Here is a 16,713-nt window from a genome sequence, read left to right as displayed (position 1 = left end):
TCTCTCTCTCCTAGAAATAAATAAAACATTAAAAAATTAAAAAAAAAAAAAAAGAATAAACTACAAGAGAACTTAATCCTATGACAATGACATGTGGAGATCTGTCTGAGGAACTGAATACTTACTTTTCTCCAGGTGTCTAAAATAACCTGTATTTTTAAAACAGCTTTATTGAAGTATAATTGACCTATAGTAAATTGTATATATTTAAAGTGTACAATTTGAGTAGTTTTGATGTATGTTTGTACCTGTGAAACCATCACAAGCAGTCAAAAGAGTGAACACATCCATCAGCCCAAAAAGTTTCCTCATGCCCTTTGGTTTTTTTGTTTTGTTTTGTTTTTAATTTTTTTAAGTTTATTTATCTATTTTGAGAGATAGAGAGCAAGCTAGCAGGAGAAGAGCAGTGAGAAAGGGAGAGAGAATCCCAAGCAGGCCCAGCGCTATCAGCACAGAACCCAATGTGGGGTTTGAACTCACGAAACATGAGATCATGACCTGAGCTGAGACTGAGTCAGATGCTTAACTGACTGAAACACCCAGGCACCCCACTTCATGCCATGTGTAATAACCCCTTCTTCCCGCTCCTCCCTACTCCGCTCCTTCAGCACTGCTTACCTCCTTTCTGTCACTATAGATTCATTTGCCTTGCTAAGAGTTTTATATAAATGGAATCATAAAGTAGTATGTACTTTTTTTGGTCTGACTTCTTCCACTCAGCATAATTATTTTCAGGTTTATCATGTTGATGTGTATATCAGTAGTTCACTCCTTTTTATTGCTTTATCCATTCACCTATTGATGGACATTAGGGTTGCTTCTAATTTGGGGCTGTGACAAATAAAATTGTTATGGGGGTGATGGAAAAAAGATGTTATGAACATCTTTGTATGGACTCTTTTCTTTCTTATGTTTATTTTTGAGAGAGAGAGAGTAGACAGACATAGAGCATGAGCAGGGGAGGGACAGAGAGAGAGGGAGACACAGAATCTGAAGCAGGCTCCAGGCTCTGAGCTGTCAGCACAGACCCTGAAATGGGGCTCGAACCCATGAACCTGAGTCAAAGTCAGACGCTTAGCCAACTGAGCCACCCAGGTGCCCCGTATGGACTTTTTCTTATCTGTTAGAATAAATACCTAGAAGTAGAATGGCTGAATCTCACAATAAGTATATGTTTAATTTTTTCTTAATTCTGATAAAGTATATGTAACATAAAACTTATTATCTTTCACTGTTTATAAGTAGTTCAGTGGCATTGAGTACGTTCACATCATTTGCAGCCATCACTACTGTCCCTCCTCCAGAACTGTTTTCCTCTCTCAGAACTGAAACCCCATCCCCATTACGTACATTTAACTTTCTAAGAAACTGCCAAGCTGCCCTCCAAAGTGGTTGTGCCATCGTACGTTCCCACAAGCAGTGCTCAAGTGCCTCCATGCCTTTGCCCACACTTACCACGCTCATTTAATCTTAGCCATTCTACTAGGTACACGGTGGTGTCCTTGCATCACCTTAATGGCTTATGATGTTCAACATCTTGTAACCTGGTTGCATCTGTTTATCTTCTTTGCCAAACTGTCTATTGAAGTCTTTTGCCCATTTTCTAATTGGATTTTTTTACTTTTAAGACAGGAGAATTCTTTATATATTCTGGCTACTAGTCCTTTATCAGATACATGCTCTGCAGATGTTTTCTTCCACTCTGTTGCTTGTCTTTTCATTCTCTTAACAGTGTCTTTTGAAGAGCAGAAGTTTCTAATTTGATGAAGTCCAAATTTATCAATACTGTGCTTTTGGTGCTGTGTCTAAAAAAATATTTCTCTATGGTTCAGGTCACACAGATTTTCTCTTAGCAGTTGTATAGTGTTCAATTTTTAAAAATTTCTTAACGTTTGCTTATTTTTAAGAGATAGAGACAGCACAAGTTGGGAAGGGACAGAGAGAAAAGGAGACACAGAAACTGAAGTAGGCTCCAGGCTCTGAGCTATCAGCACAGAACCTGATCTGGGACTCGAACTCACGGACCACCAGATCATGAACTGAGCTGAAATCAGACACTTAACCAACTGAGCCACCCAGGTGCCCTGTAGTGTTTATTTTTATATTAAGCTTCATTATTCACTTTGAGTTAATTTTGTATATGGTGCAAGGTATGAGTCCACGTTCTTTTTTTTTTTTTTGGATATCAATGTCTAATTGCTCCAACACTACTTGTGGGAAAGTCTGTCCTTTTTCCATTGCATTCCTTTGTCCCTTTATCAAAAGTCAATTATCTATGAGTTTATTTCTAGACTATCTACTAGCATGATATTTTGATTTATTGTAGCTTTATAATAATTCTTTAAATTGAGTACTGTTAGCCCCCAACTTTATTTTCTTTTCTTTTTTTAATTTAATTTAATTTAATTTTTTTTTACAAATAGTTTATTGTCGAATTGGTTTCCATATAACACCCAATGCTCATATAACCCTACAAGTGCCCTCCTCCATGCCCATCTCCTCCCTCCCCGCCACATCCATCAGTCCTCAGTTTGTTCTCAGCATTCAAGAGTCTCTCATGGTTTGCCTCTCTCCCTCTCCCCCACCATTTCCCCCCTTCTTCTCCCCCATGTCCCCCAGTTAAGTTCCTCCTAATCCTCCTATACGTGCAAACATATGATATTTGTCCTTCTCTGCCTGACTTATTTCACTAAGCATAACACCCTCAAGGTCCATCCATGTTGCTACACATGGCCAGATTTCATTGTTTCTCATTGCCATGGAGTATTCCATGGTATAGATAAACCACATCTTCTTGATCCATTCGTCCGTTGATGGACACGTAGGCTCTTTCCATGTTTTAGCTATTGTCGAGAGTGCTGCTATGAACATTGGGGTACATGTGCCCCTATGCATCAGCACTCCTGTCTCCCTTGGGTAAATTCCTAGCAGTGCTATTGCTGGGTCATAGGGGAGTTCTAGTGTTAGTTTCCTGAGGAACCTCCACACTGTTTTCCAGAGGGGCTGCACCAGTTTGCATTCCCACCAACAGTGTAGGAGGGTGCCTGTGTCTCCACATCCTCGCCAGCATCTAGAGTTCTCGGATTTGCTCATTTTAGCCACTCTGACTGGCGTAGGTGGTAACTTTATTCTTTTTCAAAGTCACTTTGGCCATTCTAGAGCCTCTGCATTTCCATATAACCAATCTGTCCAAATCTACCAAAAAAAAATCAAAAGCCCTGCCAGGTATTTGAATTAGGATTGTATTGAATCTACAGATCAATATGGGGAACACTGACATAGTAAAAATATTGAATCTCCCAACACATTAATAAGGTATAGCTCTGTATTTCTTTAGGTTGTCTTTAATTTCTCTCAATAATATTTTGTAGTATTCATTGTGCAAGTTTTCCTCATTGTCTGATTTATATCTGTGTTTTTCTTATATATTGATTTTATCTATTATGCTGTTGTTGATCCCATTACTTTAATTTCTGATTGTTGCTCATATATAATACAGTTGATTTTTGTATATTCATCTTGTATCCTGCAACTTTGTTAAACTTATTTTAGTAGCTTTTTTTTTTTTTTTGCAGATTCCATATAACTTTCTACATAGACAATTATTTTTTCTATGAACAGACACTTTACTTCTTCCTTTCCAATCTGGATGCCTTTTATTTCTTTTTCTTGCCTTATTATACTAGCTAATACCTTCAATACAATATTGAATAGAAGTGCTGAGAGTATACATGCATATTTTTCATGATGTCCTTTATCAGAAGGAGAAATTTCCCTTCTAATCCTAATTTGCTTTATCAAGAGTAGAGTTAGATTTTGTCAGATGCTTTTACTGCATCCATTGAAATGATCCTTTTTCAGTTTATTAACATATTGAGTTACATTTATTGATTTTCAAATGTTAAACCACCCCTACATTCCTAGAGATAAGCTCACTTGGTCATGCAATATTATCCTTTTACTATAATGTTGCATTTGATTTGTTAAGTTTTGCTTATAATGTTTGCATCTAGGAGCGCCTGGGTGGCTCAGTAGGTTAAGCACTTTGGTTTTGGCTCAGGTCATGAACTCACAGTTCATGGGTTAAAGTCTCACATTGGGTTCAGCACTGACAGTGTGGAACCTGTTTGGTATTCTCTCTCTCCCTCTCTCTCTCTCTCTCTGCCCCGCTCTCCCATATTTCTGAATAAGTAAACTTTAAAAAAAAAAAAAAAAGCGTTTGCATCTATATTTACAAAGGACATTTGTCCGTAGTTTTCTTTTCTTGTAATGTCGTTTTTTAGATTTGATAACAGGATAATGCTGGCCTCATAGAATAAGTTGGGAAGTATTCCCAACCCTTCAGTCTTTTGGTAGAGTTTGTGTGGAATTGGTATTGTCTCTTTCCTAATGGCTTAATAGAATTCACCAGTGAAGCCTGGAGTTTCTTTGTGGGAAGGTTTTTAACTATAGTTTCAATTTTATTACTAGATTTAAGACTATTCACATAATCTGTTTTTTTCTTGGGTGAGCTTTGCTTATGTTTTTCAAGGTTCAAGGAGTTTGTCCATTTCATCCAAAGTAATGAATTTATAGGGCACCTGGGTGGCTCAGTCATTTAAGCATCCAACTTTGGCTCAGGTCATGCTCTCACAGTTCGTGAGTTCGAGCCCCACATTGGGCTCTGTGCTGACAGCTCAGCTCTGGGAGCCTGCTTCAGATTCTATGTGTGTGTCTCTCTCTCTGCCCCTCCCTCACTCACACACTGTCTCAAAAATAAATAAGCAATAAAAAAATAATGACTTTATGAGCATTTGTAATATTCCTTTATTATCCTTTTAATATCTGTGGCATCTGTAGTGATGTCAACTCATTTCTGATGTTGGTAATTTGGGTCTTCTCTTCCCCCGCCCCCCATCCATCTGGCTAGAGGTTTATCAATTTTATCAATCTTCTCAAAGAACTACTTTTAGTTTCATTAATTTTTCTCTTTTGTTTTAGTATATATTATATAAACACAAATAATTCTATATTGCAGGATTTATAACATATGAAAAAGTCAAAATGCATTGCAACAATAACATACCGAATGAAAAGTTAAGAAACAGAAGTACACAATTATAAGGGTCTTAAACTATATATGAAGTGGTAAAGCACCACTGTAATGTAGACTGTGCATAAGTTCAACTTTAAAGCAACCAACAGGTGCGCCTGTCTGGCTCAGTCAGTAGAGCACGTGACTTGATCTCAGGGTATAGGTTGGATATAGAACTTACTTTAAAAAATAAAATAAAGCAACCAATAACAGAGAATTATAGCAATAAGTCAGCAAAGGAGATCAATTGGAATAATAAAAAAATTTTGAAATGGTATCTCATTGTGGTTTTCATTTGCATTCCCCTAATGACAAATGAAGTTGAGCATCTTTTCATGTGCTTATTGGCCATTTGTACATCTTCTTTGGAGAAATGTCTATTCAAGTCCTTTGTGTGCTTTTTAATTGGGTCTTTTATTATTGAGTTATAAAATTTCCTTATATATCCTAGGCACCAGGCCTTTATGATGTACATGATTTGCAAATTTTTTCTCCCATGGATTGTCTTTTGACTTTCTTTATAGTATCATTTGTAGCACAGAAATTTTTCATTTTAATGTACTCCGGTTTGTCTCTTTTTTCTTTTGTGGCATGTGCTTTTGGTGTTATAGCTAGGAAATCCAAGGTCACAAAGTTGTTTTTTTTTTAATCTCTGTGCCCAATGTGGGGCTTGAAGTCTTGACCCTGAGATTAGGAATCACATGCTCTATCTACCGACTGAGCCAACCAGACACCACCAAGGTCACAATGATTTACTCCTGTTTTCTTCTAAGAGTTTTATAGTGTTAGCTCTCACCTTTGGTTTTTTTTTTTTTTTTAAAGTTAATTTTTAAGTGTAGCCTGAGGAAGAGGGAGGTACAAATTCATGCTTGTCCTTTGAACTGTTTTGCCCCTTCACCTTTATTTTTCAGAGAAATGTTTGCTGACCGTAGATTTCCAGCTTGACAGGTTTTGCTTTCAGGACTTTAAAGATGTCGCTCCACTCTCTTACATCATTTCCATTGAGAAATAGGACGTCATCCTTATCTTTGTTCTTCTGTATGTAACATGTTTTTTTTTCTTCCAGCTACGTACAAGATTTATTTTCTCATTATCACTGGTTTTGAGCAGTTTGATTATTAATGTTCCTTGGTGTAATTTTTTCCACATTTCTTGTGCTTGGGGCTCACTGAGCTTCTTGGATCTGGGGTTTATAGTTCTCATCAAGTTGAGAATTTGTTCAGTCACTGTTTCTTCACATATAATTTCTGCCTCCCCACGCCCCACACCCCCCCCCAACTTCTTTTCTCCTTTGGGGACTCGGGTTACCTTTTCGTCTGCTTGAGGTGATTCCACAGCTCACTAATGCCCTTTTAATTTTTATGATTTTTTTTTCTGTTTCATTTTGGATAATATCTTCAAAGTAGCTGATCTTCTTTAGCATTGTCTAATGTGCCATTAATTCTATCAGTGGGTTTTTCATCTCCTACATGTGGTTATCAAGCTAAAAGTTGAATTTGGGTCTTCTTTATGTCTTCCATCTCTCTCTCTATTTTTTAATATATGGTACACAGTTATGGTAACTGTTTTAATGTGCTATCTACTGATTCTATCATCTTTGACAGTCTGGAGCAGTTCCAATAGGGTGATTTAATATATCATATTTTCTGCTTCTTTGAGTCTTTGAGTTCCTGCTTTTTTGTGTGGTGGTTTTTTGGTTTCGTTTGTGTGTTTGTTTGTTTGTTTGTTTTTTGGACAGCCAAACATTGTGAATTTTCTTGTTGGGAGCTGGTCACTTTTGTATTCCTATAAATATTTTTGAGCTTTGTTTGGAACACAGTTAAGTTACTCGGGAACAGTTTGATCTTTTTAGGTCTTGCTTTTAAGATTAGTTGGTGTGAGTGGAGCAGAGCTTAGTCTAGGATTCATTACTCCCCATTTCTGAGGCAAGGCCCTCTGTGTACTCTAGCCAGTGCCCCATGAACCTAAGTGTTCCAGCCTGTCTGGGGTGGGAACAGGCACTATTCCATGCCCTCTGTGAGCATCAGGCACTGTTTCTTCTAATCCTTTCAAATAGTTGTCTCCCCAGCTCTGGGTGATTTCCTCACATGCACGAGCTGACCTATACCCAGCTGAGCTCTAGAGGGGAGCCCTTTACAGATCACGGGTGATGTCTCTATATGCAGCTCTCTCCTCTCCCAAATTCTGTCCTGGGAACTCTAGCTGCATAGTCTTTCCATATTCTTAGCTCATGTCCCCAACTCAGGGTCCCACTCTTCCTCTCTTCCCCTTTTCTGCACCGCATCCTAGAAACTTTCCAGGCAAGTAAGCTATGGGCAGTCACTTCATTTGTTTCTCATGTCTCAGAGATCACTATCGTTCATTGCATGATTCCCAGTTCTTGTAAACCATTGTTTCATATATGTTTCACACATTTTGTCTCCATTTGTTCAGGTGGAATGGTAAATCTGGTCTCTACACTTATTCCATCTTGTCAGGAAGCAGAAATTCACTGTATTATTTTTAAAAGCTATTTCATATTAGGTATGGGAAAAGTAGGGAGCCTATTTACAATTAATAAATGGCAGCAACACAATCAGCTTTTTATCTGAGAAACAATTAAATTAGATTCCCTTCCTCACAGTGTAAATTCCAGCTAGATTAAAGAATCCTGGGGCGCCTGGGTGGCTTAGTCGGTTAAGCGTCCGACTTTCGCTTGGGTCATGATCTCGCGGTTCGTGGGTTCGAGCCCCGCGTCAGGCTCTGTGCTGACTGCCAGCTCGGAGCCTGGAGCCTATTTCAGAGTCTGTGACTCCCTCTCTCTCTGACCCTCCCCTGCTCACGCTGTCTCTCTCTCTCCTAGAAATAAATAAAAAAAATATTAAAAAAAAAAAAAAAAAGAATCCTAATGTGAAATATCAAAACTAGGAAGGTGTTAGAAGAGGGGCACCTGGGTGACTCAGGTGGTTAAGCATCCATCTCTTGATTTCAGCTCAGGTCATAATCTCATGATTCATGAGATCAAGCCCTACAGTGCGCTCTTCCTGACAGTGCAGAGCCTGCCTGAGATTCTCTCTCTCTACCCCTCCCAGGCTCAAGCACTCACACTTCCTCTCTCTCTCTCAAAATAAATGAATAAACTTTTCAAAAGAAACAGTATTAGAGAAAATATAGGAAAATATTTTTATATTTTTAGGCTGGTGAAATAAAACATAAAGTCCAGGGGCACCTGGGTGGCTCAGTCAGTCAGTTAAGCGTCCGACTTTGGCTCAGATCATGATCTCATGGCTTGTGAGTTCGAACCCTGCACTGGGTTCTATGCTGACAGCTCAGAGCCTGGAGCCTGCTTCAGATTCTGTGTCTCCCTCTCCCTCTACCCCTCCCCTGCTCATGCTCTGTCTCTCAAAAATAAACATTAAAAAAGTTGTTTTAATAAATAAAACAAAGTCTGGAAACCATAAAAGAAACAACTAGCACATTTGCTTACACAAAAATTAAAGCTTTCTATTTGTGAAAGCAAAAAGGAAGCACAGATTGGTAGTAAAATAATAGTTTTTAAAAGGGAAAGAAGTTAATGTCCATAAGGCATAAAGAACCATATGTATATTTTTTTAATCAATAAGAAAAACATAGAGGAAAACGAAGAATGGGTCATTTACAGGATAAAAAATACAAATGCCAGTAATCAAGTGAAAAATGCTTAACCTCAATAAGAGAAATGCAAAATACAATAATAAATTCTACTTTTCACCAATCAGGTTGGCAAAAAATAAAAAGGCTGCTAAAATGCAATGTTTTGAGAGCATGATTAAGTAAGCACCCCACATTTTGCCAGGAGGATTCTAAAATGGTAGGGCTCTTTTGGATTTCTCATATCCAGCACAATTTAAATTGAACTTCCTCTTTTAACTAGTAATTTCAGTTCTTCAGTTGCATCCTATAGCAACACGTATAAGTGCCCAAAGGCCTGTGTGTAAGCTTTGGTTCTGTAGTAAAAAAGAAACAATGTCTATTAACAAGAACAATGTTAAATAAATTGTGATCATCTGTTCTGTGGAAAACTGCAGTTGTTAAAAGTACAGGTAGATTTATGGTACTGATGTAAAATACCTCCAGCGTGTATTGCTAACTGGAAGCATAACCCATAAAACGTTTATTAGGAGCCAATTTGTTTGTTATTTCAGAAAATAACAGGAAATTGTGTGTCTGGCATGTGCATGTGTGTTCGATTGGATGGGAATACACGAAAATAGATCTGGAAGAATCCTCATCCTGGCAGTAATAGTGATAGTTTCTAAGGTGAGAGGCTTGGAGTTTTCACTGCATATACTTCTATATTGCTTGTTCCCCGCCACCCCATGATATCCCACGCATATCAAGCCTGTATACTTTCAGTCTCTTTTTTTAAATCTCTATAAATTTTTTAAGTGAAGTAGCCTGAACTCATTCAGTAGGAAGAACATGGAGTCAGTTTGTCATCGTCTCAAATCACAGTTCTAATATTTGTTAATTTTGTAAACTTGAATCAACTTTATCCTTTCTGAGCCTCAGTTTCCCCATCTGTAAGATGGAGGTAATTATAGTGCTTCATGAACCATGGTAAAGATTAAAAAGAAATGGGCACCTGGCTGGCTCAGTCGGATGAGCATGTGACTCTTGAACTCACGAGTTGTGAGTTTGAGCCCCGCGTTGGGTGTGGAAAGTTCTTAAAAATAAAATCTTTTAGGGAGGCCAGGATGGCTCAGTCGGTTAAGTGGCTGACTTGATTTCAGCTGAGGTCATGATCTCATGGTTCATGAGTTCGAGCCTCACATCAGGCTCTGTACTGGCAGAGGGTTCTCTCTCGCTCTCTCTTCCTTCCCCTGCTCAGGCTCTCTTTCTCTCAAAATAAATAAACATTAAAAAAAAATTAAAAAGTAAAATAAAATCTTTTTAAAAATAGAAAAAATAAGAAACAGATTAAAAAGAAATCATGCATAGACAGTAGTTAGCAAATTGCCTGGGGGATTTCAGTGTTTGGTAAAAACAAGTTGCTGATGTTGCTGCTTCTGTCTTTGTTGTTCTTGATCTGAGGCAAGACTAATGCTTCATTTCACATGCATCTTTGGAGAAGAAGATGGTTTCGATGACGTCAGCATCTCCCTTAGCTGTCAGTGTTGAGGTCATTCTGATGTCCTTGTTGAATGAGAGCACCCCCAGCCCACAGTCTAAGAGCATGGTGTTTTCATGCCTGGGGAGCACTTTGGCCTCCACTGGTCATCCTCTCTTTAATGCCACCTTGACCCGTTTCTCGCAGTGTGAGCCATAATTTAGTCGGATCAAGCCTGCTATTAGGAATCTCTTCAGTCTCCAGCCCTCGGGAAGCTTTAAGCCTCGTGCACTGCGGGACTGTGGTATGTCGGTGTTCCTCTACTCGTCTTCCCTGATCGGCTAGCAGTGGGCGGACATTCGAACTCACATCTAGTAGAGCTGTCACACGAGTCTTAGCAGCACTGAGACTTACCTTCTTGTTCTTTTCCTGGAAAATTGTCTTTCCATCTGCCAAGCCAAAGATTGGTTGCACGTTGCTTGCTGCAGTAGGATGGATGACGAATTACCTTGCCTCTTTCTCATTACAGCTGTCCCCAATCTCTTCATGCTGGAAACAGTGGATTCTGCGAAGTTGGCAGACAAAGTGAACAGTTCGTGGCAGAAAAAAGGTTCTCCGGAAAGGTTAAAGGTTATGGTCCAGGTTAACACCAGTGGAGAGGAGAGTAAGTGACCAGACCTAATTGTAGATTTTTCTTCCCTTAGGATGGGTGAAGGTCAGGAAGAATGGCAGGCCTAAGGTATCCGAGAGCTAAGGTTATAGGAGGAAATCATGGGCCTGTATGTAAGAGGTTTCACGTAGGACCTAGAAGGCACGGTGACATCTAAGCCAGTCCACATATAATTCTCTCACACATCATGGGTTGTTAGTTCTTAATTTTTTGGTGGCCAGAATTGGATAAATCAGGAAGGGGATTGTGACTTTGTATTTCTGAAAATTCCCAAAAGTCACCATTGCTCCTGAAAGAGATGGCATAATTACACATATTTCTCCAGTGTTCAAAAACAAAAACAAAAAAACGTACTTAGTATTACCTTGGGAGAGAATAGAAGAAAATCACATGAGCACCAGTTAATGAATATCTTGGGTTAACACTGTAACCTAGTGAACAGAGCAGGAGCTTTGGAATCAGACCCCGGGTTTGAGCTCCAGCACTTCCCAGAGTTGTAACCTTGGGTAAGTTACCTAACGTCTCTGTACCTCAGTCTCCTTGGAGGACAGTGATCTAATGGTGCCTACTTAAGAGGCTATTGTAAGGATTGTAAGTCATGATACAGGCAGAGCTGCTGGCCTAGAACCCCACACCTCTCACTCGTTAGCCACTTGTGGAGGGTAAGTGTTTACAGCTAGTCATTTGCCCACGACCCTCAGACCAATATTCACCAAACCGTAACGTGAAGGAACGCAGTGCAAAGACTGTTTTCTAGATAGGCCCTCAGGCCACACTTCCTGGACTGAAATCCCAGTTGCATAGTTTCTAGTTGTGTGACCTTGGAAAAGGTACTTAGTCTCCTCGTGCCTCAGTTTCCTCATCTGTAGAAGGGGCATAGTAAGAGTACTTACTTCATAGTTATTGTATAAGTGAAAGGCTCTTAGGATTTGGCATATGTGCCTGACACATAAATGTTCTGTAAATTTTAATAATTGTCATTATTTCTACACACAAGTGGATTATAACTTACATTATCAATATTAGTAAATCTGAAATTGACTCCAGGTCAAGTCTATGACATTTCTTGATAATTAGCTATAATTTTCTGTAGTTAAAGATTAAAGTGAATGTTCTTAGCATCTCTATTTGATAAATGAAGGAAAGAGAATATCAGTATTCCTTATAACTGCATACCAATTAATCATTTGCTGCAGATTTCTCCTCTAGTTGTTAATTACCAAGTTCAATTAAATTTTGAAAGTGTATAGTAAAACTGTGACAGATCCTTTATTTTTAAATGTGTACAGTCTTAGGGCGCCTGGGTAACTCAGTCAGTCGAGCATCCGACTCTTGAGTTCGCCTTAGGTCATAATAATCTTGCTGTTCATGGGATCAAGCCCCACATCGGGTTCTGTGCTGACAGCGCAGAGCCTGCTTAGGATTCTCTCTCTCTCTGCCCCTCCCCTACTTGTGCTCGCTGTCAAAATAAATAAATAAACTTTTTTTTTTAAGCTGTTCTTTTTTTATTTTAATTTCTTTAAATTCTTTTAATGTATGTTTATTTTTGAGAGAGAGAGACAGAGTATAAGCAGGGCAGGGGCAGAGAGAGAGGGAGACACAGAATCCAAAGCAGGCTCCGGGCTCTGAGCTGTCAGCACAGGGCCCAATGCGGGGTGCGAACCCCAGATGCGAGATCATGACCTGAGCCAAAGTCAGATGCTCAACCAACTGAGCCACCCAGGCACCCCTGCACATTTTTTAAAGCAAGAATTTAAAGTGTTTACAATTCTAATAAATGAATGAAACTAGAGAAATACCAGAGCTAGGAAAAGAATTCTCAGGTCAGCCTGGCATTTTGGCAATGTGAGTCCTGTCAGTGTCCCAAGAAAAGCGGTGTTTTTTCTTTCCCCTGTACTCTCAGCTCGTATCCCTGTGATTCAGATGATGATTATTCAGAAGGGAAGCAACACAGACAAAGACCTCAAAACTTGGGTTACTCTTCAGGACTTAGGGATGTGTGTTTTTCAGGAAGCCCTCTTGTCCGAGAGTCCCCTCGTCTGTTACCAGGAAGGGATGGAAATGGAGCCTTCCTCCGGCTACCGAAAACATTTTGGTACAAGTGTCTTCTGTTTCCTTTTGTGCAGGTAAACATGGCCTTCTGCCTTCAGAGACCATAGCCCTGGTGGAGCACATAAATGCCAAGTGCCCCAGCCTGGAGTTCGTGGGGCTGATGACCATAGGAAGCTTCGGACATGATCTTAGTCAAGGACCGAACCCGGACTTCCAGGTACTGGGGTCCCAGGGTGGTGGGATTGCTCATGTGCCAGAGTGGCATCTTAACGAACTGCTGTCGCAGGCCTGGCTGGTGGAGTCACCTGCAAAGACCCCGCCGGGTACTGCCTGCCAGGGGTGACGAGCCGCTTCTGAACGCTTCTCAGCTCCACCGGAACTTTGACCAAAACACAGTCGTTAGAGAAAATGAGCTCTTTTCTTCCTTTCCAGGGACTGATCTTCTTTTTTTTTTTTTAAGCAGGAACATTTGCTCCAAAACTTTCAGTAGCTTCTAGAAATTTTGACAGGACTTGAAACCCTGAGGAATCAACAGTCTTTGTCTGTGGTGTTCAGATTGGGCCCCTCTCAGACACCCCATGGCGAGGGCAGGAGGAAAATAATGTCACCCTTGTCTCTCTGTCAGGCGTTACTGTCCCTCCGAGAGGAGCTGTGTAGAAAGCTGAACGTGCCCACAGAGCAGGTTGAGCTGAGCATGGGGATGTCCGTGGATTTCCAGCATGCGGTAAGTTGTGCCCCTGGTGCCCTGGCTGCCCAGGGGGCGGGGCCAACGGGCTGCAGGAAAGCCGTTTCCGCCGGAAAAACCTTTGAAATGCCTCATTGTGGCAATAGAGCAGCCGATAGCCGTGGCTCTCGACTGTTCCATAATCCCCCACCCCTTTCCTTTTTTGAAATGAAATGTGTAGAAATTATAGCCTGACACAGAACTTTTGTAAACTCCATCTCATTCCCTAAGGGAATTCTAAAGAAAGATAAGGAGGGACACCTGACTGGCCCAGTCGGTAGAACCTGTGACTCTTGATCTCTGGGTCGTGAGTTCAAGCCCTATGGTGGGTGTAGAGATGACTTAAATATAAATAAATAAACTTGTAAAAATTATAGTTTAATTTCTTATTTTTCTTTATTTTTGGGGTGCCTGGATGGCTCAGTCAGTTAAGCATCCAACTTTGGCTCAGGTCGCAACCTGATGGTTCACTAGTTTGGGCTGTGCACTGACAGCACAGAGCCTGCCTCGGATCCTAGCTCCCTGTCTCTCTGCTCCTCCCTGTCTCCCTCTCTATCTCTCTCAAAAATAAACAGATATTTTTTTAAATTATAGTCTATAAGTTCCTATTTTTCACTCTTTCTTTTTAAGTAATCTCTACACCCACTGTGGGGCTGGAACTCATGACCCCGAGATCAAGACTCACACGCTGTACCGACTGAGCCAGCCAGAGGCCCCTAAACTATAATTTTTTAAAAAGCATTGCACTGTGGAAAGGCCTGGGTGTGGGTGTCTGACAGTGAGTCCTGATGAAGTAGTCCGGAGCTCATCTCATGGGGAGATTCACCCTGAAAGTCACAGCTATAGCTATATGCTGATGGAGGTGTGCTGTTCTGGAACAGTAAATAACTTGATCAAGTCCTAAAAATCAGAGTGTCAACTTCACTGTGTGTATCCAGTAGTTGCATTCTCAGAAAACCCTATATATCAAAACGGTGCAACGGTGCTGTGTGTTTATAAGTAAAATGGGATTCGTTCCCTCGCTCAAGCAATTAATGGGACGTTTTTTCATCTGCCTGACCATGGAACGTTAGGAGGGCGTATGGCCCTCAGACAGCTCTTCGTTGTGCCACTGTGTCTTCGTCACACAGGGTGCCGCGCCTTAACAGCCCCAGCTAAATGGCAGTCATGTCCCCGAGTCACCAGGACAGCCAAGGAAATCCTTACTTCTGAAACGTGCCCCTGGAGGTACCATTGCCCCAAGGGTAAGCCTGCCCGGCAGCCCGCTTCAGCTGCCTCGTCCTGGTTCTCCATAGAAGTGCCTCCAAAGCCAGAACGAGAGGCGGAACTTCAGCATCTCCTGCCTGATTTCAAACTCGGCCTTTGATACTCTCTCCTCTTTTCCACAGATCGAAGTAGGATCCACCAATGTCCGAATAGGAAGCACCATTTTTGGAGAGCGAGATTACTCCAAGAAACCTGCCCCGGACAAGTCCATGGCAGAACGCAAGACCGCCGTGGAGGTGGCCCAGGCACACTGAGCCCAGGCACAGCCGGCAGTGGCTCGCAGCCGCGGGCCTGTCCAGGAACACCCACTATGCACTCGCCTGGCCTCCGTTTTGATAGTCCCTGTGTTACGGCACAGCCACGCTCTCCCTGTGGCCTGGAGAGAGTGCGCTGATGCTCCTGGGCGTTGATGGGGACCATTTGTACTTCGGATCTGTCATAAGAAGCTCACTTCAAGCAGTGGCTTTGGATCAGGTTTGAGAAATCCAGACGTTTCTGCAGAACAGACATCAAATCAGTAGCCAGGAATCGAGTTCCGTGTTGAATCCTGCCCAGGGGCACCAAGCAACCCGTGAATGCCTTCCCCGGGTTAAAATGTGGTCACTCATGCCTATAATCACCAGGGCAAGAGGGAGTCCCATCTGTCATGCACTTTAATGGAAAGTCCCTTCATGCAAACCCCCTAGTGAGTAATCGTCTTTGCTGCTCTGGAGCAAGGTGATTTCTGCCCCCAGGTTTCACCCCACTCAGTAAACATCTGTCCCCACTCTGGAATGACAGTGCAGGTAACTTCAGGAGCTGGCTCAGGGCAGTGCTGCAAACCCAAATCATGTTGATCAGAGTTTGCGTCACCTTGTCCCTATGGACCCTGAAAACTACAGGGGTAACATAAGACTCGGGCCTTTCCAACATCCTCCTAGACAGGCCTCTCCTAGAAGAGAATTAAATGCTATGATTTCTTCTCCACCATAACTGCCCCAGAAATTCGTTCAAGGCCAGTTCAGGCTCACAGTTTCAACAAGGCCTGGCTTTGAGTTTCCTTTTCCTGCGGAGCATTTTCCAGGCACATCTAAAGCCCCTCCCTCCACCCTCCGCACCCCCTCACCCCCGCTATAAGCCAGAATTTGCAACTTCTTGATTGTTAATAAAGTAGCAGCAAGGTCTTCAAAAACCAGAAAGCACAATTCTCAGATATCTGTAACAGATGACTTCGGTCTGGGTGGTTTATTTTCTAGATGTTTTTTCCTGATTTGTTCAAGCCCCAGTCTTCATTTTAGGAAATAACTTTCAGAACATAATGCTGCTGCTGAATGTAATTTTGTAAAACCTAAACCATTATGATTCCTGTACTGTTTCAGTCAGAGCTATCACATGTTTCAGAGTCTAGTGAGTAAAAATGCGAGTTTGAATTATACCATCTGTGCCAATTACAAAGCAATTAAAAGATTTATTTTTTATGACCTGGTGTAATGAGTGAGTATTAACAGGAGCGGGGCCTGGGAACCAACAGGTAGCAGCTGTGCCCGTCACTGGATGTCCTGCCAGCCTGGCTTTAGAGGAGGACCTCCCTTGGGCCACAGATGCAGCTAAAGGCACAGGGTGGGTGAGACAGCAATTCTGAACTTCTAAAGGCAAGAAAATGAAATGCTTACTAACCTCTTGCTGCAAGAACTATTTGAACCTGCTGCCGCTATTTGAAATGGCCTCTAGGTGGCGACATTGGCCAGCCTGTGGGGCCAGCTTTGAGGCTTTCAGATCAGTAAATTTGCTGGGAGGGGCCCCTCACCCTTAGTCTCCCCCCTTCAGAGAGCAGGAATGGAGGCCAAAGAACACGATTTTTTCCAAGTGATACAGCTGAC

General features: G+C 41.5%; 1 protein-coding gene across 2 annotated transcripts in view; it reads left to right on the top strand.

Moving 5' to 3' along the window:
* The window catches only part of PLPBP (pyridoxal phosphate binding protein), a 20,741-nt gene extending 4,427 nt beyond the window's left edge, over positions 1 to 16,314 (top strand). For both annotated transcript variants that reach the window (XM_077769525.1, XM_077769526.1), the window contains exons 5-8: positions 10,672 to 10,806; positions 12,939 to 13,081; positions 13,490 to 13,588; positions 14,977 to 16,314. In XM_077769525.1, coding sequence (XP_077625651.1) covers positions 10,672 to 10,806; positions 12,939 to 13,081; positions 13,490 to 13,588; positions 14,977 to 15,108 — 509 coding nt within the window. In that variant the 3' untranslated portion in view covers positions 15,109 to 16,314. The remainder of the gene's footprint in view (positions 1 to 10,671; positions 10,807 to 12,938; positions 13,082 to 13,489; positions 13,589 to 14,976) is intronic.
* The last annotated feature ends 399 nt before the right edge of the window (positions 16,315 to 16,713 follow it).

This window comes from Crocuta crocuta, unplaced genomic scaffold (genome assembly GCF_008692635.1).
Source record: "Crocuta crocuta isolate KB4526 unplaced genomic scaffold, BGI_CrCroc_1.0 scaffold698, whole genome shotgun sequence".
Classification (NCBI taxonomy): Eukaryota; Metazoa; Chordata; class Mammalia; order Carnivora; family Hyaenidae; genus Crocuta; species Crocuta crocuta.
This window is presented reverse-complemented; position numbering and strand designations above follow the sequence as displayed.